The 24,548-nt window shown below is 48.6% G+C and overlaps 2 protein-coding genes across 2 annotated transcripts; one reads left to right on the top strand and one right to left on the bottom strand.

Annotated features, from left to right (window-relative positions):
* Nucleotides 1–1,120: 1,120 nt before the first annotated feature.
* On the top strand, nucleotides 1,121–13,937 carry FTSJ1 (FtsJ RNA 2'-O-methyltransferase 1). Its single transcript, XM_056863823.1, has 10 exons — nucleotides 1,121–1,300; nucleotides 2,383–2,452; nucleotides 2,560–2,662; nucleotides 4,501–4,579; nucleotides 4,692–4,744; nucleotides 5,879–5,932; nucleotides 7,028–7,130; nucleotides 8,827–8,910; nucleotides 13,194–13,297; nucleotides 13,713–13,937. The coding sequence occupies exons 1-10, from the start codon at nucleotides 1,180–1,182 to the stop codon at nucleotides 13,935–13,937; spliced, it is 996 nt and encodes a 331-aa protein (XP_056719801.1). The 5' UTR covers nucleotides 1,121–1,179.
* Nucleotides 13,938–15,638: 1,701 nt separating this feature from the next.
* Nucleotides 15,639–24,548, bottom strand: LOC130478028 (organic solute transporter subunit alpha-like). The gene is made up of 7 exons (XM_056850144.1): nucleotides 24,482–24,548; nucleotides 21,660–21,811; nucleotides 20,226–20,299; nucleotides 19,326–19,481; nucleotides 18,655–18,766; nucleotides 16,997–17,249; nucleotides 15,639–16,063 (listed from the first exon to the last, which is right to left on the bottom strand). The coding sequence occupies exons 1-7, from the start codon at nucleotides 24,546–24,548 to the stop codon at nucleotides 15,639–15,641; spliced, it is 1,239 nt and encodes a 412-aa protein (XP_056706122.1).

Genomic DNA, 24,548 nt, shown 5'->3' with positions numbered 1-24,548 from the left:
AAGCTTCACCTGTTGATTTTCTGCCTGATTCGCAGCTGTTGCAAGGGCCTCTGTACAGAGCAACATCAGGTAAAATACAGCATCACTTAATGCACTGACCAGTGGTTTCTCTCAAGCTTAATTCTCACAGACAGTGGCTGCAATGACAAATCTGTTCCTGGAATTCACTGCATCAGATTTGGGAGGGGGGATCTCAGATATCCCCTTGTCTTTTACAATATGGCGTGCCAGGAGGAAGGCTGCTATCTTGATCCTGCTGCCTTAATTTGGGTCTCCTGGACATATGGAGGAAAATTCAAGTGTATGAGCTCCCCATCTGAAGTGGTATAGTCCACAAGCATGTTTACTTCTTCATCTCCTGTTTGGGAAGGAGTGGGAGCCAAAGATGGAGTATGCAAAAAGAGGTGTGCTGAACGGGTAAAACAGCCAGCCGGATCTTAATTTCCGGTGGGCCTCGACTCCCAAAAGTAGTTTGCAATACTAAGAACGAAAAAGAGGCGTGCATAGGATGTAATTCTCAAGATAAATTCAAGATGCTGGCTATTGCCAATAAAGGCTAAAATGGTTTGAGCCCAATGTGCATTATAGAAGACTATCAGCAAGGGTGTAGTGGTTAAGAGCGGTGGTTTGGAGCGGTGGACTCTGACCTGGAGAACCGGGTTTGATTCCCCACTCCTCCACATGATCGATGGATGCTAATCTGGTGAACCGGATTTGTTTCCCCACTCCTCCACACGAAGCCAGCTGGGTAACCTTGGGGTAGTCACAACTCTCTTAGAGCTCTCTCAGCCTCACCTACCTCACAGGGTGTCTGTTGTGGGGAGGGGAAGGCAATTGTAAGCCGTTTTGATCCTTAAGCGGTAGAGAAAGTTGGCACATAAGAACCATCTCTTCTTTTTAGTACACAGTATTTTTTAAAAAATCTGCTGGAGGGATTCTTTTTTTGGGTCCGTCCGCCAGCATAGGAATATTGATGAGTGTTTGGAACTTTTTCGGTGGCGATGCCCCCTCTTTGAAATAGCCTCTGCAGAGTTTTCCTCTATGACTGGTCTGCTTTGCCTCTGACTTTTGTGGGTTGTAACAAGCCAACGTTGCTCTTTAGATTCAGATGTGGTGGGAAATCTGGTAATAGTTCTACATCTTCCTCCCTTCCCATAGCACCTGCTTTGTTAAGCAAGGATGGGGCGTTCCTCCAAAGACAAGCGTGACATCTACTACCGCCTGGCCAAAGAAGAAGGGTGGCGAGCACGCAGTGCATTCAAACTTCTGCAACTGGATGAGGAGTATCACCTGTTTCAAGGTAGGGAAGATACCGTGGCTTCTGGTAGTCTTATAGATCAGATACAAACACTTTCCACGCACACTAAATAATGTGCTTAAGCGCTGGTTTGCAAGGGGATTTTTTATTTCACAAAGAAAAAAGTCCACCGGTGTTAAGAAGAAGAAGAGTTGGTTTTTATATGCCGACTTTCTCTACCACTTAAGGAAGAATCAAAACTGCTTACAATCACCTTCCCTTCCCCTCCCCACAGCAGACACCCTGTAGGGGTAGGCAGGGCTTAGAGAGCTCGAAGAGAGCTGTGACTAGCCCAAGGTCACCCAGCTGGCTTCCTTTGTAGGAGTGGGGAAACCAACCCAGTTCACCAGATTAGCATCCGCCGCTCATGTGGAGGAGTGGGGAATCCAACCCAGTTCTCCAGATCAGTCCACCACTCCAAACCACTGCTCTTAACCACTACACTACGCTGGCAAGATTTCTGCATGGCTTTCAGTGAAGGTGAACCTTTATCGTTTTTGATAAACTGGTCCTTTTTATCGTTCATCAGCAAACATTTTTTTTTGCATTTATATATTAATATCCCAGGAGGGAAGGCTGCATGGTGTAGCCTGATCTCGTCAGATCTCAGAAGCTAAGCAGGGTCAGCCCTGGTTAATATTTGGACGGGAGAACATCAGTGAATACTAGGGTCACTATGGAGAGGCAGGTAATGACAAACCATCTCTGTTAGTCTTTTGCCTTGAAAACCACATAAGGGGTCACCATAAGTTGGCTGCGACTTGACGGCACTTTACTCACCCCAACATATTTATATTCTGCTCTTCTCTCAAATTAAGACTCAGAGCGGTTTTCGGAACACCGTTCTCCCCTCCTCCATTTCCTCACCACAACAACCCTGTGAGGTAGGCCAGGCTAAGAGTTTGTGATGGATCCAAGGTCACTCAGCAATCATCCATGTTAGAAGTGGGGATTCGAACCCGGGTTGCCCAGGTTCCTAGACCGACTCTTTATCCACTATACCATGCTGGCTGTCAAGGGGACCCAGGAGCTCTCGCTTCAGTGTCCTTGGAATGGAATCTTTCTTCTTCTCTTGTTTGGACCAGGCGTCTCCCGAGCCGTGGATCTGTGCGCCGCTCCTGGAAGCTGGAGTCAGGTTTTGAGCCGGAAACTCAAGTAAGGCGATCACGGGGCTCAAGAGAATACAGGGTGGCTTAGAAATCCTTCGGGGGCAGAGAGAGCGGGTTCCATCCAACCTATTCCCTGTGTGCTTTCTTCCCCAGGGGAGAAGGCATCAAGAACTCGGAGGTCAAAATAGTAGCAGTCGATTTGCAGGCCATGGCCCCTCTGCCAGGGGTCATCCAGATCCAAGGCGACATCACCAAGGTACGTGGTCCCCAAACCAGACTCGTCCATCCAGCGTGGTGTGATGGTTAAGAGCAGCGGACTCTAATCTGGAGAACCGGGTATGAGTCCCCACTCCTCCACATGAGCAGCAGATTCTAATCTGGAGAACCGGGTTCAATTCCTCACTCCTCTGCATGAGCGGCAGACTCTAATCTTGAGAACCAGGTTCGATTCCTCACTCCTTTGCATGAAGCCTGCTGGGTGATCTTGGGCTAGTCACAGTTCTCTCCGAACTCTCTCAGCCCCACCTCTCTCACAAAAGGTGTCTGTTGTGGGGAGGGAATGCAAATGTAAGCTGAGTTGACACTCCTTAAAGGTAGAGAAAAGTGGGTTATAAAAAGAAGAAGAGTTGGTTTTTATATGCCAACTTTATCTACCACTTAAGGGGGAATCAAACCGGCTTACAATCACCTTCCCTTCCCCACAACAGACACCCTGTGAGATAGGTGGGGCTGGGAGAGCTGTAAGAGAGCTGTGACTAGCCCAAGGTCACCCAGCTGGCTTCGTGTGTAGGAGCGGGGAAACCCAGTTCACCAGATTAGCCCCCACCGCTCATGTGGAGGAGTGGGGAATCAAACCTGTTTCTCCAGATCAGACTCCATTGCTTCAAACCACCGGTCTTAACCACGACACCACGCTGGCTCTCTTATTATTATTTTTCTTCCTCCATTCTGCCAGGGAGTTTAGGGTGGTGTAAATTGTTATCACTTCCCCCATTCTGTCCTCACAAAAACCCTGTGCGGCTGATTAAGGTGAGAGGGAGTGCCTGGCACAAGGTCGCCCAGTGAACTGCAAGGATGAATGCGGGGAGTGGAGGGGGATAGCTGAACCCAGGTTTCTTTGCTTCTAGTCTGATAATGTGTTACAGCGATCCCCACCATAGCGCCCGGGGGCAAAACTGTGTCCACCAACGTATTTCCGGGCTCCCTCCCCCGCCAAAGCAAAGCAGAGTCTTTCCTCCTTCTCATTGAAGCAGGAGGTACTTCAATGCACTGACAGCATCACCTGTGGATCTTTGAGCTTGGAGCCCCCTAACATTTTGTGGCACCTCCCCAGAGTTATGGGGTTGGTCCCACTGCCCCGTTGTAGCTTTTTGGGTTGCAAGTCAAATGCCTGTTCCCTGCTTTCGTTATTCCAAACGTGCGCAGTGATTCAACAGGGTTGGGGGTCCATGCTGTACCACCCCCTGGCTCCAGAGAACACATGAACACATGAAGCTGCCTTCTACTGAATCAAACCTGGGTCCATCAAAGTCAGTATTGTCTACTCAGACCGGCAGCAGCTCTCCAGGGTCTCAGGCAGAGGTCTTTCTCAGGCAGGCCTGTGGCTCAGAGGTAGAGCATCTGCTTGGCATGCAGAAGGTCCCAGGTTTAGTCCCCGGCATCTCCAGTTAAAGATTCGAGACAAGTAGGTGATGTGAAAGACCCTTGCCTAAGACCCTGGAGAGCCGCTGCCGGTCTGAGTGGACAACACTGACTTTGATGGACCGAGGGTCTGATTCAGTATAAGGCAGCTTCATGTGTTCATCATCTGCCTGCCTATTCCTTTTAACTGGAGATGCCGGGGATTGAACCTGGGACCTTCTGCATGCCAAGCAGAGGCTCTACCACTGAGCCACAGCCCCCTCCCCCCACTCAAACTGGCAGCAGCTCTCCGGGGGCTCAGGCAGAGGTTTTTCACATCACCTGCTTGCCTAGTCCCTTCAACTGGAGATGCCGGGGATTGAACCTGGGCCCTTCTGCATGCCAAGCAGAGGATCTACCAATGAGCCGCAGCCCCTCAAGTCAGCCGACCTCACGTTGTGCCTCTTTGCCTAGGTCTCTACAGCTCAGGAGATCATCTGCCATTTCGAAGGGCAGCCTGCTGACCTGGTGGTCTGTGACGGAGCCCCTGACGGTAGGTCAAGATGTTGCTGCCAGTCCCATGCTGGGATTAGGGTCCCCTGCTGGCCAACGCTGCCATTGCGGGAAGCAAGGGACACTGCTGTCAACCATCTTTTCCTTTACAGTGACTGGACTCCATGACATAGATGAGTACATTCAGGCCCAGCTGCTTCTCGCTGTGAGTATCATACGAACACATGAAGCTGCCTTATACTGCGCCAGACCCTTGGCCCGTCAAAGTCAGTGTTGTCTACTCAGACCGGCAGCTGCTCTCCAGGGTCTCAGACAGTGGTCTTTTCCATCACCTACCTGCCTAATCTCTGTAGTGGACCTGTAGTAATGTAGGCACATATAGCTTAAAAATATATACAAATATATACAATAGTTGCAATGAATTTTAATTAAAGTGGATTTCTTGCCTGGAAACTGGCAAGCATAGTGATTAAAAGTTTTGGTTTCGCTTATGGCTAGACGCTAGACTGAAGCTAGGCGTAGAGCCAACATGACCTTCACTAAGCAGCAACAAGATAAAGGCGTTATTTGTCTACACTTTTAAATCCTGGAAAGCTGCCTGAAGTGGGGGTAATGGACTTGCATTATATTAAGTTACATAGCCTTGCTTCTTACCTTTCTCATGTCATTTTCTCATCTTATTATAATTTGATATTGAAGATATAATCACTTATCTATATTAGACAACCTTGACAATAAACTTGAAGGCTGAGATAGTTTTTAGCTCCTTGACGTGACGTCATGAAAAGATTACTTACAGATTAAAATTCCCATAGAAAGGGTATTTAAAGGGTTGAAAATTGAGAATCGGTGGAGGTCTTACGGTAAGAGACCTTACGGACGGTAGGTTAGTGTGTATAGAATCTCCGTTCTATGGATGTTTTATGATCTCTGTACTTTGTAAAAGTTTTGTGACTTAGTCTGTGTAATATTGCCTGTATTCAGTATTGCTTACATATTGCATTGCCTATATTCTGTATTGCTTACATTGCATTGCCTTGAATGTATTGCTTATATACTGCATTATTGCATTGCATTGCCTTATATTCTATGATATTTTATGACACTGCATTAACTGGAGATGCCGGGGACTGAACCTGGGACTTCCTGCATGCCAAGCAGATGCTCGACCTTTGAGCCGTGCTCCCCCAAACACCAATGAAGCTGTCCCCCAAACACCCATGGAGGAGGTTTCGGCTCCTGCCCTACTGCAGAAAAAAGTTTGCCGCTTGCAGCCCCGGGCCAAATCAGTTGTCTCTCCTGTGATCCCCAGGCTTGATGTTTTTTTCCTTCCTTGCAGGCCTTGAATATCACCACCCATGTGCTAAAGAAAGGAGGCACTTTTGTAGCCAAGGTGAGCCCTGCAGGTAACCAGGTGGGAGGTCGCAGGGACAGCACCACTCCCTTAGCTATAGCCAGATCAAGGTGGTTGTAAGCCTGATGCCTCAGCCAAAACCTCCCTCTGCTCTGGCTTTCTAACCTCGGGATCACATCTCAACGGTCACTCTGTACCCACTGCAGGAAGTGGAACGGGTAGGAACGGGTACCCAACTAAGGGTAGGGGGTCACAAACCCCCTGGATATGTTCAGCTTTGCAAAGAATTAAAAGTTGAGCTAATATTATACAAATTGTTATTGTAATTGATTATAGAGTGTAAAGGTAAAGATTCCCTGTGCAAGCACCGGGTCATTCCTGACCAATGGGGTGACGTCACATCCCAATGTTTCCTAGGCAGACTTTGTTTGCGGGGTGGTTTGCCAGTGCCTTCCCCAGTCACCTTCCCTTTATCCCCAGCAAGCTGGGTACCCATTTTACCGACCCTGGAAGGTTGGAAGGCTGAGTCAACCTTGAGCCGACAACCTGAAACCGGCTTCCATCGGGATCAAACTCAGGTCGTGAGCAGAGCTTGGACTGCAGTACTGCAGCTTACCACTCTGTGCCACGGGGCTCAAATTATAGAGTGTACCCGCATTAAAAACACTAGGCCCAAAACATATAGGCTTCAAATTAAAAGTATTAAATATCCAACAGTGGTGTTGATCTGTAATAAATGCAAATGACCAATATAAAACCAGATGCGTTTCGGCCCGTTCGGCCTTCCTCAGTGGTCATATATGTATTCATACATATTTTCACAAACACGTCCAAAAATATATAAAAGATATGTGGAAAAGTAACCACCTTATATGTTGTGTGGCCCTTTGTCAATTGTAGCAAAATATGTTATTTTCACCATTTAAAATTGGCAAACACACTCAAAAGTTCTTATAGTGTTTTTACAATGTCCCGTTGATGTGTGAATCGTCAAACAGTGATACAACACTTTGGCCATGGGCAGGAACAATCAGGACCTCCTTGTCACCCTCTAAGCCTTGACAGGGCACGCACGAAGCCAGCAGCATAAAGCCCACCATGGCCTGACAATCTGCGTTTGGTTTCTCCTTTTAGATCTTCCGAGGGAAGGACGTCACCCTCCTCTATTCCCAGCTGCGCATTTTCTTCCCCGACGTGACGTGCGCCAAACCCCGAAGCAGCCGCAACTCGAGCATCGGTGAGTGAGCAGACCACTCCTCCCAGGCCCGGTCGCTGGCCCCCTCCCCCCGATGCAGAATTTTGCACGGAACTGGACAGAATCCAACAGCTGGAGCGGAACCCCCTGCAATTTTACCTTGTGGATTCACAACCCCCTTTTTTGTTTTAGCCCGCTGTTTGTGGCAGGGTGTGTTGAAAAGCACACACCGTAACTTAAATTATGACTTTAAGTTAAATATTAGCAGCCAGTGTGACACAGTGATGAATTAAAGCTAATGCGATCTTGGGGTGCATCAACAGAAGCATAACATCCGAATTGCAAGATGTCTTAGTCCCGCTGTACACCGCATTGGTCAGGCCGCACCTGGGGTACTGTGTGCAGGTCTGGAGGCCTCCCTTCAAAAAGAACGTGGACAGAACTGAGCGGGTGCAGAGGAGAGCAACAAGGATGATCAGGGGCCTGGAGAACAAGCCATACGAGGAAAGGCTGAGGGAGGTGGGAATGTTCCGTCTGGAGAAGAGGAGGTTGAGGGGGGACACAATTGCTCTCTTAAGTATTTGAAGGGCTGTCACTTAGAGGAGGGCAAGGAGCTGTTCCTGTTGGCAGCAGAGGACAGGACTCTCAATAATGGATTTAAATTGCAGGAGGAAAGATACCAGCTGAATATTAGGGGGGGGGGGATTTTACAGTAAGAGCTGTTCAACAGTGGAATCGGCTACCTAGGGAGGTGGTGAGCTCCCCCTCATTGGCAGTCCTTAAGCAGAGGCTGGACAAACACTTGTCAGGGATGCTCTAGGGTGATCTTGCATTGAGCAGGGGGTTGGACTAGATGGCCTCTATGGCCCTTCCAACTCTACGATTCTATGACATGCTTCTCCAGTTCTCAGAGAAGGGGGCTTTTGGGCTCCACTTGATCGCTCGTCTCCTCCCCACCTCCTATAAGAACCTGAATGCAAAAAGAGCAACTGTCCAGTGACCCGATTCACCTTTTCATGAGTGAAACCAACCTGTGCAAGCGCATGGCCATAACTGTGCTTGAAAATGGGTGTCTATACTTTCTCAGTAGATGTTTGGTTTTTTTTGGGGGGGGGGATGAAGAACTTCAGGTTGAATTTGCTCGGGGCCGATCGGAGAGCCAGCGTGGTGTCGTGTTTAAGAGCGGTGGTTTGGGCGGTGGACTCTGATCTGGAAAACCGGGTTTGATTCCCCACTCCTCCACATGAGCGGCGGAGGCTTATCTGGTGAACTGGGTTGGTTTCCCCACTCCTACACACAAAGCCAGCTGGGTGACCTTGGGCTAGTCACAGCTCTCTCAGCCCAGTCTACCTTACAGGGTGTCTGTTGTGGGGAGGGGAAGGTGATTGTGAGCCTGTTGGATTCTTCCTTAAGTGGTAGAGAAAGTCAGCATATAAAAACCAGCTCTAGTTCTTGAGAACAGTGTGGCCCATTCTGCACGGCCCCATCCTGTGTCTCTGTCACACAAGTGTGTGACAGAACTTTGGGAATGGCTTTTGCATATACTTCGGGGTTGGATGCAGAATGTAGCATTTTTCAGTGCAGATGGAGGGGAAGAGTTGCTCACAATATGCTTCGTGAGACCCAATATGCTAATTGACTTGGGAAGGCAGCGTAGGAGTAAGGACGTCTGCATTAGTGCGGGACTCCACAGCCCTGAACTCAAACGCCCTTTAACTCCCCCTTTCTGTCCTCCCAGAAGCCTTTGTCGTCTGCCGAAACTATAGCCCCCCTGAAGGCTATGTACCGAACATGTCCAATCCCCTGCTGGATCATTGTTACGGTAAGGAGTCTGGTGGGGTGGGGGGAGGATGCTTCCGAGGATGTTGAGGAGGGGCTGTGACTCAGTGGTAGAGCGTCTGCTTTGCATGCAGAAGGTCCCAGGTTCAATCCCCGGCATCAGTTAAAGGGACTAGGCAAGTAGGTGAAGTGAAAGACCTCTGCCTGAGACCCTGGAGAGCCACTATCAGTCTGAGTAGATAGTACTGACCTTGATGGACCAAGGGTCTGATTCAGTACAAGGCAGCTATGTGTGAGAGTTATATTGATGGGGGGGATTGCTCGGTAGAGCCATGTGCCTTGCATGCAGAGGTTCCCAGGTTCAATTCCCGGCACCTCCAGTTAAAAGGACCAGGCAGGTAGGTGATGTGAAAGACCCCTGCCTGAAGCCCTGGAGAGCCGCTGCCAATCTGAGTAGACAATACTGATCTTGATGGACGAACGGGTCTGATTCAGTATAAGGCAACTTCATGTGTTGGTGTGCTCTGGGATGCCAGGCAGGGATGTTCAAGGGGAAAGTGGAGAATTTGGGGCCAGTGGGGAAAGGTCAGGACAGGCAGAAGGAGGAATCAGGGCAGGAGGAAGAAAACTGGCAGGGGAGTTACATGGGGGAGTTGGTGCTGTTTGTTTGTCTCTGTTGGTTCTCTTTGTTTTGGAGCCCAATAAACGTGAACTCAGCAAGCTGCAAAAGGAGCAAAGGGTTAAGCAGGTCCTGTCCTTGGGTAGCCTGGCAGGCTACCTGTCCCCAGGAACAGACAGGAAGCATCCTAGATCAGCCAGAACGAAAAGGTGGAGAAAATGAGATACCAGTCGTCATGGTTCCAAATTATTTCCAGCCATAAATGTACTCCCAGTGCAGTTCTAAACTAAGTCCGTTGACGTCAACAGGCTTTGATGGGGGTAACTCTGCTTAGGAGCATAATGTTAGAGAAGTAACCTGGAAGTCAGGGATACAGGTTGTTGCTTCCGGACTACTTGCAGGGCTTCTGGAGCAAGAGGTCTTCTGGAGGTCTTCTGCAGAAGGGGACCCTAAGTTCCGAGTTATGAATTGCGCAACCCCTGGTTCCTTTGAGGGCGTAAAATCCATGACCCCAAACTGAATATAGAAAAGATATCCCGTCCGGTCACAGCCAACTTTGGCAGGCGTTAAAGGATCCGTTGTCTGCCCCTCTCCGGATCCTTAGCTGGCTGCCAGATTGCCTTCGAGCAGTTCCCCGTGCCCCACACCTCCAGGAAACCTCCCTGGCTTCAAACCCTGTCTAGCAAGGCGGGTCTCTTTCATGTTCAGGATGTGGTGTCTTTGGGACACCACACAGGTGCGACAGCGGCTGAGCAGCCTTGTCCTGGAGGAACAACCAGCTGCCTGTTCTCTTGCTCATTAAAAAAAAAAGATGTTTAGCAATTGGACAATAACCTGACTGTCTGCAGCTGTCCCCGAGAGAGAACGTTCCCCAGGTGCACACGCCACTTCCTCATAGACAGTTGTTTCATGAAACGGTCGTGAACTTCCTGCTGGCAGAGCCGACGGACCGTGCGAAGTCTCACGGGCACGGCAGGCTTACACCGGTTGGAATTTGGCTTTGTTTCCTCCAAAGAGCCTTGGGAACCGGTGTTGGCCGCCGGCGCTCGGAGTTCCTTGGCTAAAAATTGCCAACCGCCGTCTCTGTGTCAGCCGACCTTTTTGGCCAAGCGTGCCGGAATTCAAGGATGAGGCAGGGCCATCCTAGCATGTGCTGTGTAGGGGGTCCAGGTACCTCGAGCTGCGTTGCTTTATTCGTTTTATTTTACGGGGAAAATCCATATGCCACCTCTCCAGAGAGTCCTGCTCAAGGCAACTGAAATAGGGGGAAAAAACAATCCAGTATACACAGACAAAAGGTTGCCATGAGGCAAAAGCAACTTGGTGGCACTTAACAGACACACACAAACACACACCCCAAATTTTCCCAGGAGCTTGTGTTTCTCACCATGAGGAAAACTTACGTACATAAGTGCCATCAAGTTAGAAGAAGAGTTGGTTTTTATATGCCGACTTTCCCACTTAAGGGAGACTCAAACCAGCTTACAATCGCCTTCCCTTCCCCTCCCCACAACAGACACCCTGGGAGGTAGGTGGGGCTGAGAGAGCTCTAAGAGAACTGTGACTGGCCCAAGGTCACCCAGCTGGCTGCATGTGTAGGAGTGGGAGTGTAGGAATTACAACCAATTTATGGCGACCCCAGCAAGGGGCTTTCAAGACAAGTGAGAAGCAGAGGTGGTTTGCCATCGCCTTCCTCTGCAGAGCCGTCCTTGGTGGTCTCTCATTCAAGTACCGACCTGCTGAACTTCCGAGATTGTGCTGTACAATGCCAGTGTGGTGCGGTGGTTAAGAGCAGCAGACTCTAATCTGTAGAACTGGGTTCGATTCCCCACTCCTCCACATGAGTGGCGGACTCTAATCTGGTGAACCAGGTTGGTTTCCCCACTCCTACATGTAAAGCCTGCTGGGTGACTTTAGGCCAGTCACAGTTATCTCTGAATTCTCTCAGCCCCACCTACCTCTCAAGTGTCTTGAGGGGAGAGGAAGGGAAGGCGATTGTAAGCCTGTTTGAGACGCCTTAAAGGTAGAGAAAATGGGTAAAAACCAACGTGGTGTGGTGGTTAAGAGCGGTGGTTTGGAGCTCTGAAGAACTGGGTTTGATTCCCCACTCCTCCACATGAGCAGCGGAGGATAATCTGGTGAACTGGATTTGTTTCCCCACTCCTACACATGAAGCCAGCTGGGTGACCTTGGGCTAGTCTCAGCTCTCTCAGCCCCACCTACCTCACAGGGTGTCTGTTGTGGGAAGGGAAGATGATTGTAAGCCGGTTTGAGTCTCCCTTAAGTGGTAGAGAAAGTCAGCATATAAAAAACAACTCTCCTTCTTCTCCTTCTCTCCCAGGGAGACTTGCTTGTACCGATATGGCTACTGGGCAGCTTCCTCAGCTGGGAAAATAATGGCCTTCTGGGGCTATTTCAAGTTGGGGGAAACTGGTGGGGGGGGACTTAAGTTCCCTTTCCCTGTACCCTACAGTCCTGAACTGAATCAGGGCCCCTAAACCCTTGAGAATCTTCAGCCTTAGTATTCATTTTGACTAGTAGCCATGGATAACCCTCTCCTCCATGAACATGTCCACTCCCCTCTTCAAGCCTTACAAGGTAGCAGCCATCACCACATCCTGGGTCAGGGAGTTCCACAGTTTAACTCTGCGTCGTGTGAAGAAATCCTTCCTTTTATCTGTTTTGAATCTCTCACCCTCCAGCTTCAGCATATGACCCCGCGTCCTGGTATTATGAAAGAGGGAGCAAAGCTCCTCCCTGTCCACTCTCTCCATACCATGCATAATTTTATAGACCTCTATCACGTCTCCCCTTAACCGTCTTCTTTTATATTGTTATGTTGCACCGTGCCTAAACATCAGCAGAGGATTCATGTAATTCCACTGCTCAACAATTCCTTGTAAATAAACTCCAAGGGCTGAGAATCAGTGTGGTGTAGTTGCTAGAATGTCACACTAGGATCAGGGATACCCCAGTTCACATCCCCACTGTGCCATGGAAGGTTGCTGGGTGCTCTAGGGCTGGTCACGTTCACTTGGTCTAACCTACCTCGCAAGGTTGTTGTGAGGATGCAATGGAGTAGAGGGGAACAATGTAAGCCGTTTTGGGTCCCCACTGGGAGAAAGATGGGGTATAAATGAAGTTAAGTAAGTAACGTCCAGTAAATATGTTTAGAAATGAACGAATGGATAACACTAGTCACATGGAATTAAAGAATTTCCGTCTAGACATTAGGAAGAATTTTCTAACAGTCAGAGCGGTTCCTCAGTGGAACAGGCTTCCTCGGGAGGTGATGAGCTCTCCTTCCCTGGAGGTTTTTAAGCAGAGGCTAGATGGCCACCTGTCAGCAGTGCTGATTCTATGACCTTAGGCAGATGATGAGAGGGAGAGCATCTTGACCATCTCCTGGGCATGGAGTGGGGGTCATTGGGGTGTGTGTGGGGGGAGGTAGTTGTGAATTTCCTACATTGTGCAGGGGGTTGGACTAGATGACCCTGGTGGTCCCTTCCAACTCGATGATTGTATCCTATGAAAAACATAATGCCTGAACGAGGAGGAAGACGACTACAAGTTTGGAGATAATTTATTAGGATACCTGAATGGCAGGGATAACGGTAGTGCGCTGAGAGTTGTGGCAAGTTGGATTTTACATACAGGCCGGAAGGGGAGAGGATTCTGCCACTTAACCATTATTTCCTTCCATGCAGATGTGGATTTTAACCAGCTGGAGGGCCCCAATCGAGTCATCGTCCCCTTCCTGGCTTGTGGGGATCTGAGCGCTTACGATTCAGACCGGACGTACCCCCTACAGGTAAGGCTGCGTGTGCTACGGTGTGGAGGGCAGCCTTGAGCTGCCTGTGCCAAAATAACAAGTTGCTGAGGCTGAAGAAAGAAGACAAGCGCTTCGTGGCTTCCCTTTCGTCATCTGGCTCTTGCTGAATTGATAGCTTGCAGTACCAACCTCTGGCCATCTGTTCTGGTGGTGCTGCTGAGCAGCAGCAAGCGGTCTAGCGGCACTCCTCCACATGAAGCCAGCTGGGTGACCTTGGGCCGGGCACAGCTCTGTCAGCCCCACCTACCTCCCAAGGTGTCTGTTGTGGGGAGGGGAAGGGAAAGTGACTGCAAGCCGGTTTTATTCTCCCTTAAGTGGTAAAGAAAGTCGGCATATAAAAACCAACTCTTCTCCTCCTATTGAACTTCAATCTCTCTCTTTTCCGTTTGGCCAGCTGGAGCCTGGGAAGGAATACACCTACGTGCCCCCCACTCAACCTCCCATCTGCCCCCCTTACGAAGAAGCCTGCTTCTTGAAGAAACACAACCTGCTCACCAAGGAGGCGACGCCCCAACCTCAGAAGCCGACTGCCCCCAATGAGCCTCCGCAGCAGCAAGAGGAGGGGGCTCGTCCCGGCGGGGCAGAGCTCACAGACTCTCTGGAGAAGCTGACCACGTAACATGACCACGGGACCAGCTAGAAGAAGGCCTGGCCATGCGTGCACACTGCCCCCCGCTGGTTTGAAAGGTTTTTTACTTAGAAGAACTGCATTGAGTAAATGCTCACCTATACATTGGGAGCCCTGGCCTTACAATCAGTCCTTGGCATATTACCTCACTTGTTTAACCGACCCCCAACTGAGAAGGGCTTACACGCTTGCTAGATTCAATGCCTTCCCTTCCGCCCTGCTCCATGGAAGATTCAGTAAGGTCTCATATACGGACGGGGCCTGTCCATGCAGGGCGGGCGAAATAGAATCAGTTCCTCATGTCCTTCTTAACTGTTCATTTTATTCTAGGGGCCGTTCTCAATTTATAGGCCCGTTATTTGTGGACGGGGAATGGTTACCCGCCAAAATTAAAGCGTCTTTCCTTATGACCACTCAGGACCCAACAACAAAGTGAATTGGCGGCAAGGTTTCTACAGCCTGCAATCCAAGAACGTGAGCGGTTGTGTATGAAATAAGGCTGGCGTAGAACTGTAAAATTAAGTAATCCACTTAAATTGATTTTACTGTAAAAACGATGGAGATCCTTGTATAGTATGTTCCTATGTATTTGCTTTTGTACACTTTATTTTTTATGCTAATAAAGGCTTCTGATCGAAAGGCTTTTTATTTAACAAGGAAGCGTTCGCGTATGAGATTTTATTTTATTTTAACCCCGTCAGGGGCTTCGGAACCCCTCCCCAGCCGCAAAAAAACATATCAAATAACGTCGATTTTAACAAAGTCTCCTGAAGCGTTTAAAGCTTTCTGAATAATAAACAAGAAAAGGGGGGGAGAAACCCAACCTGGAAAATAACCAAAAGCTGGGTACCCAAGGTTGGGTGGGGAACATCAACTGATAAAATAAATATTTTATTTTAAGGCACTTATATCAGGGTTAAAAGCATTAAAAATTATAAAACCAGGCACGGTGGCAACTCATGAGGTTGATAAGACTTAAACCACACACCGTACGTGTTTTGGCCTACAGGCCTTCATCAGTGGTTAAATAAAATCCCATATAATGCACACACGAGTAATATACAAATGTATCACCATATATGGATAACTTTATACAAGACCAGGCATGTGTGTGGGGTGTATAGTAACTTTCAAATTAGAAAGACATTTAGGTGGAATACCTGCAAGTTCTACTCTGGGCTGTATTAGTCTCTCATACAAGTTATGCATGCTATGGGCTTGTTTCCCAGCCCCCCCCCCCCGACTCTTTTGTCTCCCTATTTTCCTCAATATCCTGGCCCTTATTATTCTCCATAATTTCAGTGCTTCAGATCAGATTTTGTTAATACGGCATACGCCAATAAAACAACAATACATAGATTTAAGATAAAAGCAATAGGCACTTAAATGTATCAAAAATAAAAACAGTTCCTGTCTTAAAATGAAACATTAATTGTGACACTTTATGGTTTGGAATTATTAATTACACTCAACCTGGCAAAGCGGACTTTGATCGCTGTTGAACGAAATTTGGCTATCTGCTTTAACCTCTGAGAGTTCTAATTTCAGTGCTGGGTACAAGTAGATTGAAATCTCCCAGGCCGCTGTTCCTCAGGACAGTGCCATCTTTCTCCCTCCGGCGTGGAATTCGAAGCCGCTGCCCCCTTTTCCCCGCGGTTCCACGGACCAGGAGGCCTGTCGTAAGCCTGCGGCTTATACCACAGTGACGTCGTCGGCATCCACTGCGGCAACCTGGCCTCGGACTCCAGTCGTGGGTGATTCGATCCCAGCTCTTTGCTGCAAAGAGCTTGGGTCATGCGCCTTGCCTCTTGAGGCCCCCTTTGGTGGCGGGCCCCGGCTCCAGTTCTCTTGCCGTTTGTCCACCAGCTCTCCCGTGCTGAAATCAAACCGGTCCAAAGGGGAGTGCTCTATCGTACACAAAGCCTCTTCGCAGAGGAAGCCACCGTTGGCTTGCTCCAGGGTTGCATTTTCTCCAGAACTGCAGTGGCTGGATGCGGCCGTTTCAGTCTGGGAGACGTCGGGGCGGGTGCCCAGCTGTGGCTCGGTTCTCCGGAAAGAGTAACGGGCAAATACGCTAATGAAGAACATCTCAACAGCCAACGAGTAATAGTAGATCACTGGAAAATTAAAAGGGGAGTTATTTGTTCTGTACCCCCCTGAAGCAAAGTTCTGTCAATTGGCTAGTGTCCCTTCCGCACAGGGCTATGAATATGTTTCGGTTTCATAGGAGAGCATGTAGCGCTGGCTGCAGAATTCAGCTGGCTGGAGATCTCAGGTTTGGTTTTGTTAAAGATAACTCTAGTCTAGAGACAGTCACATCATGAGACGACAGGAGTCACTGGAAAAGACAGTCATGCTAGGGAAAGTTGAGGGCAGCAGGAAAAGAGGAAGACCCAACAAGAGATGGATTGACTCAATAAAGGAAGCCACAGCCTTCAATTTGCAAGATCTGAGCAAGGCTGTCAAAGATAGGACATTTTGGAGGACTTTCATTCATAGGGTCGCCATGAGTCGGAAGCGACTTGACGGCACTTCACACACACACACACAGTCTACAGAACAGCCTGCCATCCAATTTGAACTCACCATGCCCCACAGAGCGATCCCTAGATTATTTACTGATTTACTACATTTTTATTCCAATCATCTGCCAAGGAACTCAGTCTCCACTCCTCCATTTTACCCTTACAACAACCCTGTGAAGTAGGTCAGATGGAGCGAGGGTGACGAACGCAAGGTCACCAGAGCAGGGATTTTCAACCCCAGATCTCCCAGATCCTAGCCCCAACACTTTAACCACTACACCTCGTCCACCCTATAAATAGGATTGGCAGATCCCTCTTCGCCACCAGCGGGAGGTTTTGGGGGGCGGAGCCTGAGGAGGGTGGAGTTTGGGGAGGGGAGGGACTTCAATGCCATAGAGTCCAATTGCCAAAGAGGCCATTTTCTCCAGGGGAACTGATCTCTATTGGCTGGAGATCGGTTGTAATAATTGGAGATCTCCAGCTAGTACCTGGAGGTTGGCAACCCTACCCATAAAGGCAACTTACTTTGGGAGCGGGTGTTAGGGGAGAGAGGGGGGCTGCACGGGATGGCCCCCACTGCTCCCATGGTCTCCAAGATCCCGCTCTGAAGGCCGCACAAAACAAGAACCAAAATGATGCAGACGAACTTGGAGCGCAAGCTGTAGCCAACCAGCGCCGGCTTGGTAGCCTTGTAGAAGAGCAAGTAGCCGTAGAAGGAGACGAAGGTAGAGATACCTATGATGGCGTTGATGTAGGAGTTGGGGTTGGTGTAGCCCACCTGGGGAAGAAGAAAGGATGAATGAAGGAGACGCGGGTGGCTGACGCTCTCCTGAGTGGAGCACGGTATATCTTAGCATGCTTCCTGCTGATCGGGGAAGGTCTGATTCCAGAGCAGGGATCTCAGCCCAGATCTCCCAGATCCTAGCCCAACACTTTAACCACTACACCTCGCCCACCCCTGAAAGGCAACTTACTTTGGGAGCGAGTGTCAGGGGAGAGGCAGGCTGCACAGAATAGCCTTGACCACTCCCATGGTCTCCAAGACCCCGCATAGGAGTTGCTGGCTCAGTGGGAGAGCATCTGCTCAGCATGCAGAAGGTCCCAGGTTCAATCCCCGACATCTCCAGTTAAAGGGACTAAGCTAGTAGGTGATGGGAAAGACCTCAGCCTGAGACCCTGGAGAGCTGCTGCCAGTCTGAGTAGACAATACTGACTTTGATGGACCAAGAGTCTGATTCAGTATAAGGCAGCTTCATGTGTTCATGTGTCTTACCTATGAGAAAGCTGGAGATCGGCTGGAGATCAGTTGTAATAGCAGGAGATCTCCAGCTAGTCCCTGAAGGTTGGCAACCCTACAACTTAGTAAGTATTATGTAGCCAATTAGATTTATTATTTTTATTGTTGCCGTTGCCTATTGTCTATGTAACCTGTATTTTTATCTCTTTCTTGAACTTTTCTATCAGGAAAGCTTTTGAAGCTGCATTGTTTGAGTTCACTGGCCTAACCCAGAGCTGCCCAGTCACACTACTGGTACCAAGACAGGGTCTCTGTCTTCATACCCGCTGACGGCAAAGAGCAGCCCAGTTCCATTCAACCCAACTCAGTGGTAAAGCTGCCATCAACCCTATATCCCAGGGGTAAGGACATAAGATCATAAGGAAGGCCCTGCTGGATAAGACCCAGGCCCATCAAGTCCAGCTGTCTGTTCACACAGGGCCCAACCTGGTGCCTCTAGGAAGCCCACAAGCAAGACGACTGCAGCAGCACCATCCTGCCTGTGTTCCACAGCACCCAATATAATAGGCATGCTCCTCTGATCCGGGAGAGAATAGGGATGCATCATGACTAGTATCCATTTGGACTAGTTGCCATGAATAGCCCTATCCTCCACGAACATGTCCACTCCCCTGCCAAGTTGGCAGCCATCACCACATCCTGGAGCAGGGAGTTCCACAGTTTAGCTATGTGTTGTGTAAGAAATACTTCCTTTTATCTGTTTTGAATTCGAATCAGTTTTGAAACTGGTAACCCACCAGTTTTCGACCTATTGGAGTCCCCAATGGAAATGGCGCACGACTTTTCAATGCTTCTTAGGGATGTCCAAGATGAGCCCACACGTTTTTCGTTCCCGGCACTTATCTATCCCTGTTGGCCATGACAATGAAGGCTAGAAGCAACTCACGTCGCCGTAGTCATATTTCTCATCTGTCCAAAGGATGAGGGTGACGAAAAAGAGGATGGTCCGGATGAGAGAGAGTTGGTACACCGCGACTGTCATATAGCGCAAGTTTGACCTGAGGAAGGGAAGGAGGAAAGTTGGATGGGCTGAGAGGGAGAGAAGGAATGCTCCCTGACCCAGAAACTCATAAAATCTATCACCTTTACATTACCTAACGCAGAACTGTGTATGTGTGTGAAGTGCTGTTAAGTCGCAATCGACTTACGGCTAACCGTTATGGGATTTTCAAAGCAAGAGACTAATAGAAGTGGTTTGCCATTGCTTTCCTCTGCATAACAACCCTGGACTTCCTTGGTGGTCTCCCATCCAAGTATCTAACCAGGGCTGACCGCCCCCCCTCCCCGAGGTTGGCAATCCTAATTGCTATGGTTGCCGACATCCAGGTACTAGTTGGAGACCTCCTGCTATTGTGACTGATCTCCAGCCAATAGAGTTCAGTTCACCTGGAGAATATGGCCGCTTGGGCAATTGGACTCTACGGCATTGAAGCCCCTCCCCTCCCCAAACCCCGCCCTCCTCAGGCTCCGCCCCCCAAACCTCCAGGTATTTCCCAACCGGGAGCTGGTAACCCTGCTAATTGCCAAGGACAGATATGGCCCAAAGGCAGCGGTTACCGGCTGGCGGCGATCTCAGGAAGGCAGCAGCAGCAGCAACACGGAAAGGGGTCTGGGGCCACCCGCTGCCCCACCAGCCGCAGGAGCATTTGGTCCGAACCGCCGAAGAAATCGCGAATCAAGGCTAGGAATTTCCAGAGGGTGATGGAGTGGTAGCTGCGGCGACAGGAATTGCGGCGTTATTAGACTGCAATCGGACCCAGTGGTATCTTCGCACTACCCAGTTTGCCCATCACAGCCAAATCAACCCAATGTGTCGCCTGGCTTTTTTTTTTGGTTCTTGTTCCTGCTATTACAACGGAGCTCCAGCCAATAGAGATCAGTTCCCCGGGAGAAAATGCCCAGGTTGGAAATTGGTCACTATGACATTGAAGTCCTTCCCCTCCCCAAACCCCGCCCTCCTTAGGCTCCACCCCCCCAAATCTCCAGGTATTTCCCAACCCGGAGCTGGCAACCCTATCGCCAGGTGACCTTGGGCCAGTCAAGCACAGTCAGCCTCACCGCACTGAGTTATTGTGGTTATAAAAGGGAGGTGAGGGGGGTCCCCATTGGGGGAGAAAAGCAGGGAGAAGAAGAAGGAGAAGAAGGAGAAGAAGAAGGAAGAGGAGAAGGAGGAGAAGAAGAAGAAGAAGAAGAGCTGGTTTTTATATGCCAACTTTTCTCTCCCACTTAAGGAAGACTCAAACTGGCTTGCAGTCACCTTCCCCTCCCCAAAACAGACACCCTGTGAGGTAGGTGGGCCTGAGAGAGCTGTGACCAGCCCAAGGCCACCCAGCTGGCTTCATGTGGAGGAGTGGGGAATCAAACCTGGTTCTCCAGATCAGACTCCAGAGCTCCAAACCACCGCACGTAACCACTACACCCCGCTGGCATATGAAGTAAATAAACGAATAAACTCACATGGAGGCTACAAAGGTACAGACGAAGGACGCTCGCGGGACGAACAAGCTGATGAGGGAAGTGATGCTGAACACCTGTCCGAAGAGGAGAAAAGGGGAATTAGGATGCTGAAGATCTGTACCTTGTTTCCATTTTGACGTGTTCCAATCGTGTGCCACAAAAAGAGGCAGTGTGTGGTAGTGGTTATAGCACCGACCCAGGATCGTAGAGACCCCGTTACTACTTGGCCATGAAAATCACTGTGTTGGCCACACTCTTTCCGCCTAACCTTCTTGGACTCTATGGCCTTGAAGAACCTCCCCTCCCGAAACCATACCCTCCTCAGGCTCCGCCCCCCAAAATCTCCAAGTATATCCCAACATGGAGTTGGCAACCCTACTAGTAACCATCCCTAGGATTGCCACTTTAGAAGTTGGGACTAGGGTTACAGGTCCCTCTTTGCAACCGGTGGGAGGTCTTTGGGGCAGAGCCTGAGGAGGGTGGGGTTTGGGGAGGGGAGGGGCTTCAATGCCATAGAGTCCAATTGCCAAAGCGGCCATTTTCTCCAGGGGAACTGATCTCTATCGGCTAGAGATCGGTTGTAATAGCGGGAGATCTCCAGCTAGTACCTGGAGGTTAGAAAATTAGTACAGGAGCGAGATGCTAATAAACAAAAGTGCAAAAAGTGATTTCATAAGCTACTTAATTACATACATTTACATGGACAAGTGAACATACATAGACATGACCTACAATATAACAAACAAATAAAGTGACTAATGTGCAGTGCATATGAATTTACTAACTAATAACGAGAGGCTCTCTTTGAATTATCAGCTACACTATGGATCCTTACCCTGATGGGGACATGTGAAGTAACCTACAATTTATTGATGAATGTATACAAATATAAGAAGACCATTGCTTGTAAATATAGCTATGTGCTGCTTTGTAATATAGCACAGAGTGTATATATTATTTGTTAAATTTTGTAAGATATTAGCTGTTTATAATTATGCATATATATTTTGTACTTATTTAATGACATAGGAAAGATTGATGAAGAATTATTAATTAAGAATTTGAAACGGCCGTATTCTCATCAAGACTTTGGCTTCCACAAGACTACATGATATTGCATTTCAAGGATACTTACTGTACTCTTTTAAGAGACAATTTTGAAACCTTCATATGCACTGCACATTAGTCACTTTATTTGTTTGTTATATTGTAGGTCATGTCTATGTGTGTTCACTTGTCCATGTAAATGTATGTAATTAAGTAGCTTATGAAATCACTTTTTGCACTTTTGTTTATTAGCATCTCGCTCCTGTACTAATTTTCTAATCTGTTGATACCAGTACAGTGGTGCCTATTTCTCCCCAGTACCTGGAGGTTGGCAACTCTAATTGAGACTGAGCGATAAGACGGCATGGTTCTTTCACCTATTCTTACCGGATAGACGCCCAGGATCCAGAGCGAGAGGGTGGTGCGGCGAGAGCTGTTCCCCTGGCGCAGGAAGAAGCCCGTCTCCTCCAGGAAGAGGCCGACCTGCACAAGACCCAAGACCACCGGGACCAAGAAGATCCAGATCTGAGCTTTGATAACTGCAGGAGGGGGTAGATCACAGAATAACACAAGAAAGGCCCTGCTGGATCAGACCAAGGCCCATCAAGCCCAGCAGTCCGTTCATACAGTGGCCAACCAGGTGCCTCTAGGAGGGCCCCCAAGCAAGACATTATCCTGCCTGTGTTTCACGGCACCTAATATAACAGGCAAGCTCCTCTGGAGAGAATAGGTATGCATCATGACTAGTATCCATTTCAACTAGTAGACATGGATAGCCCAGACCTCCATAAGAACATAAAGAAAACCCTGCTGGATCAGACAAGGCCCATCAAGTCCAGCAGTCTGTTCACACAGTGGCCAACCAAGTGCCTTCAGGAAGCCCACGAACAAGATGACTGCAGCATCCTCCTGCCTGTGTTCCACAGCACCTAATATAATAGGCATGCCCATCTGATCCTGGAGAGAATAGGTATGCATCATAACTAGTAGCCATTTGGACCAGTAGCCATGGACAGCCTCATCCTCCATATGAACACGAAAGCCCTGCTGGATCAGACCAAGGCCCATCATGTCCAGCAGTCTGTTCACACAGTGGCTGACCAGGTGCCTCTAGGAAGCCCACAAGTAAGACGACTGCAGCAGCATTAGCCTGCCTGCGTCCCACAGCACCTGATATAATAGGCATGCTCCTCTGCTCCTAAGAACATAAGAACAGCCATGCTGGATCAGACCAAGGCCCCTCAAGTCCAGCATCTGTTCACACAGGGGCCAACCGGGTGCCTCTAGGAAGCCCACAAGCAAGACGACTGCGGCAGCATTGTTCTGCCTGTGTTCCACAGCACCTAATATAATAGGCCTGCTCCTCTGATCCTGGAGAGAATAGGTATGAATCATGACTAGTATCCATTTGGACTAGTAGCCATGAATACCCCTCTCACAAGAACATAAGAAAGGCCCTGCTGGATCAGGCCAAGGCCCATCAAGTCCAGCAGTCTGTTCACACGGTGGGCAACCAGGTGCCTCTAGGAAGCCCACAAGCAAGACAACTGCAGCAGCATTTATCCTGCCCGTGTTCCACCGCACCCAATATAATAGGTATGCTCCTCTGTGAACATGTCCACTCCCCTCTTAAATCCCTCCAAGTTGGCAGCCCTCACCACATCCTGGGGCAGGGAGTTCCACAATTTAACTATGCGTTGTGTGAAGAAATACTATCACGATGGGTAGCTGTGTTTGTTTGCAGCAGTAGAGAAGAGCAAGGGTCCAGTAGCACCTTAAAAGCTGACAAAATTTCCGGCAGGGTGATGAGCTTTTGTGAAGAAGTGAGCTGTGAGGCACAAAAACTCATAACCCTGCCAGAAATTTTGTCAGTTTTTAAGGTGCTACTGGACCCTTGCTCTTTTCTACTGTGGGAGGGGATAGTAATGGGTTAGGATACGAGGTCTTTCCTCAGACAGCTCTCTAGTTCTTCCTGCATGGCATGTTTTCGAATCCGGATGGAAGTCCTTCCTCCGAATCTGAGGGCTAGGCGCTCGTGTGGGAAGGCCCTTTGCACGTGGTCAAGGGCACTCTGTTTTTACTTCACCATCAATGCCGCTCCGCAACGAAAACAACTCCGGGCGACCCTGGCTGAAACTGAGCCCCGTGTCTCCTCCTTCGCCTGATCTCTGGCCGCCCTTCCTTACCCTCTCCAATATCCTCCTCCTGGATAAACAGATTGTTATCAGTGCCAACAAAAGCTTGCTGGAGCCGAAGACTTCCCATAATATCCCTCGCCTAAAAATCCTTAAATGTAATCTTTGTGGAGACTGGCGGTCTGAATTTCATGGCAGCTAAGGTCGCAATCCTACTGAACCCTCACCTGGATGGCCCTGGCTAGCCCGATCTCATCAGAAGCTAATTTGATTAACTCAAAAATCAAAAAAAGATCCTGCCTTTTGTCTATTGGGTATTCCTAAAAAGAATTTAGATAAAGGTGATAGAGTCATATGCCAATATAGTTTTGCTGCAGCTAGAATTACAATTGCTAAGAACTGGAAGCAAATAAATAAACCTTCAATTAAAGATTGGAGAGAAAAGCGATGGATGTGTATGCGGATGGCCAAACTTACAGATTCTTTACATGGTAAAGATATGGATGAATTAAAAAAATATGGCTAAAGGCCGCTGCATATTGGGATAAATTGGCAAAATGGGATTTTACAGCTATAGTTAATGAATTATAGATTAATGTGTTTTTAATAAATGATTATTATAATAGATTTTTAAATACTGTCATAACACCGCTCCGGGAGTCCAAGGGTGGAGGGCACAAAGGTGGGTGGTGGAGATTTGGGCACTATATATTTTATGAAGGATAACATACATTGTATTTGTACTGGATGTAATAGTGCTCTCTGTGTGATTTTGTATTTTTTTTGTTTGTATTGTATTATGATTTTATTTTTGTTTATTTTTTGTTTAATTATAAAAAAGCAATAAAAATTATATATATATAAAAAAGAAGCTAAGCTGGGTCGGTCCTGGTTAGTACTTGGATGGGAGACCACCAAGGAATTCCAATGTCTCTAGGCAGAGGAAGGCAATGTCAAACCACCTCTATTTCCTGCATTGTGCAGGGGGTTGGACTAGATGACCCTGCTGGTCCCTTCCAACTCTATGATTCTATGATTATTTCACACCCTTCCCCAGAGTTCCCCTGTCCTTACCTTGAAAGATCTCAGATGACAACGGGAACTGACCGTTGGAGAAGGAGCAGTTTGAGGCACGGACCAT

Source organism: Euleptes europaea, chromosome 1 (genome assembly GCF_029931775.1).
Source record: "Euleptes europaea isolate rEulEur1 chromosome 1, rEulEur1.hap1, whole genome shotgun sequence".
In the NCBI taxonomy this organism is placed as follows: Eukaryota; Metazoa; Chordata; class Lepidosauria; order Squamata; family Sphaerodactylidae; genus Euleptes; species Euleptes europaea.
This window is presented reverse-complemented; position numbering and strand designations above follow the sequence as displayed.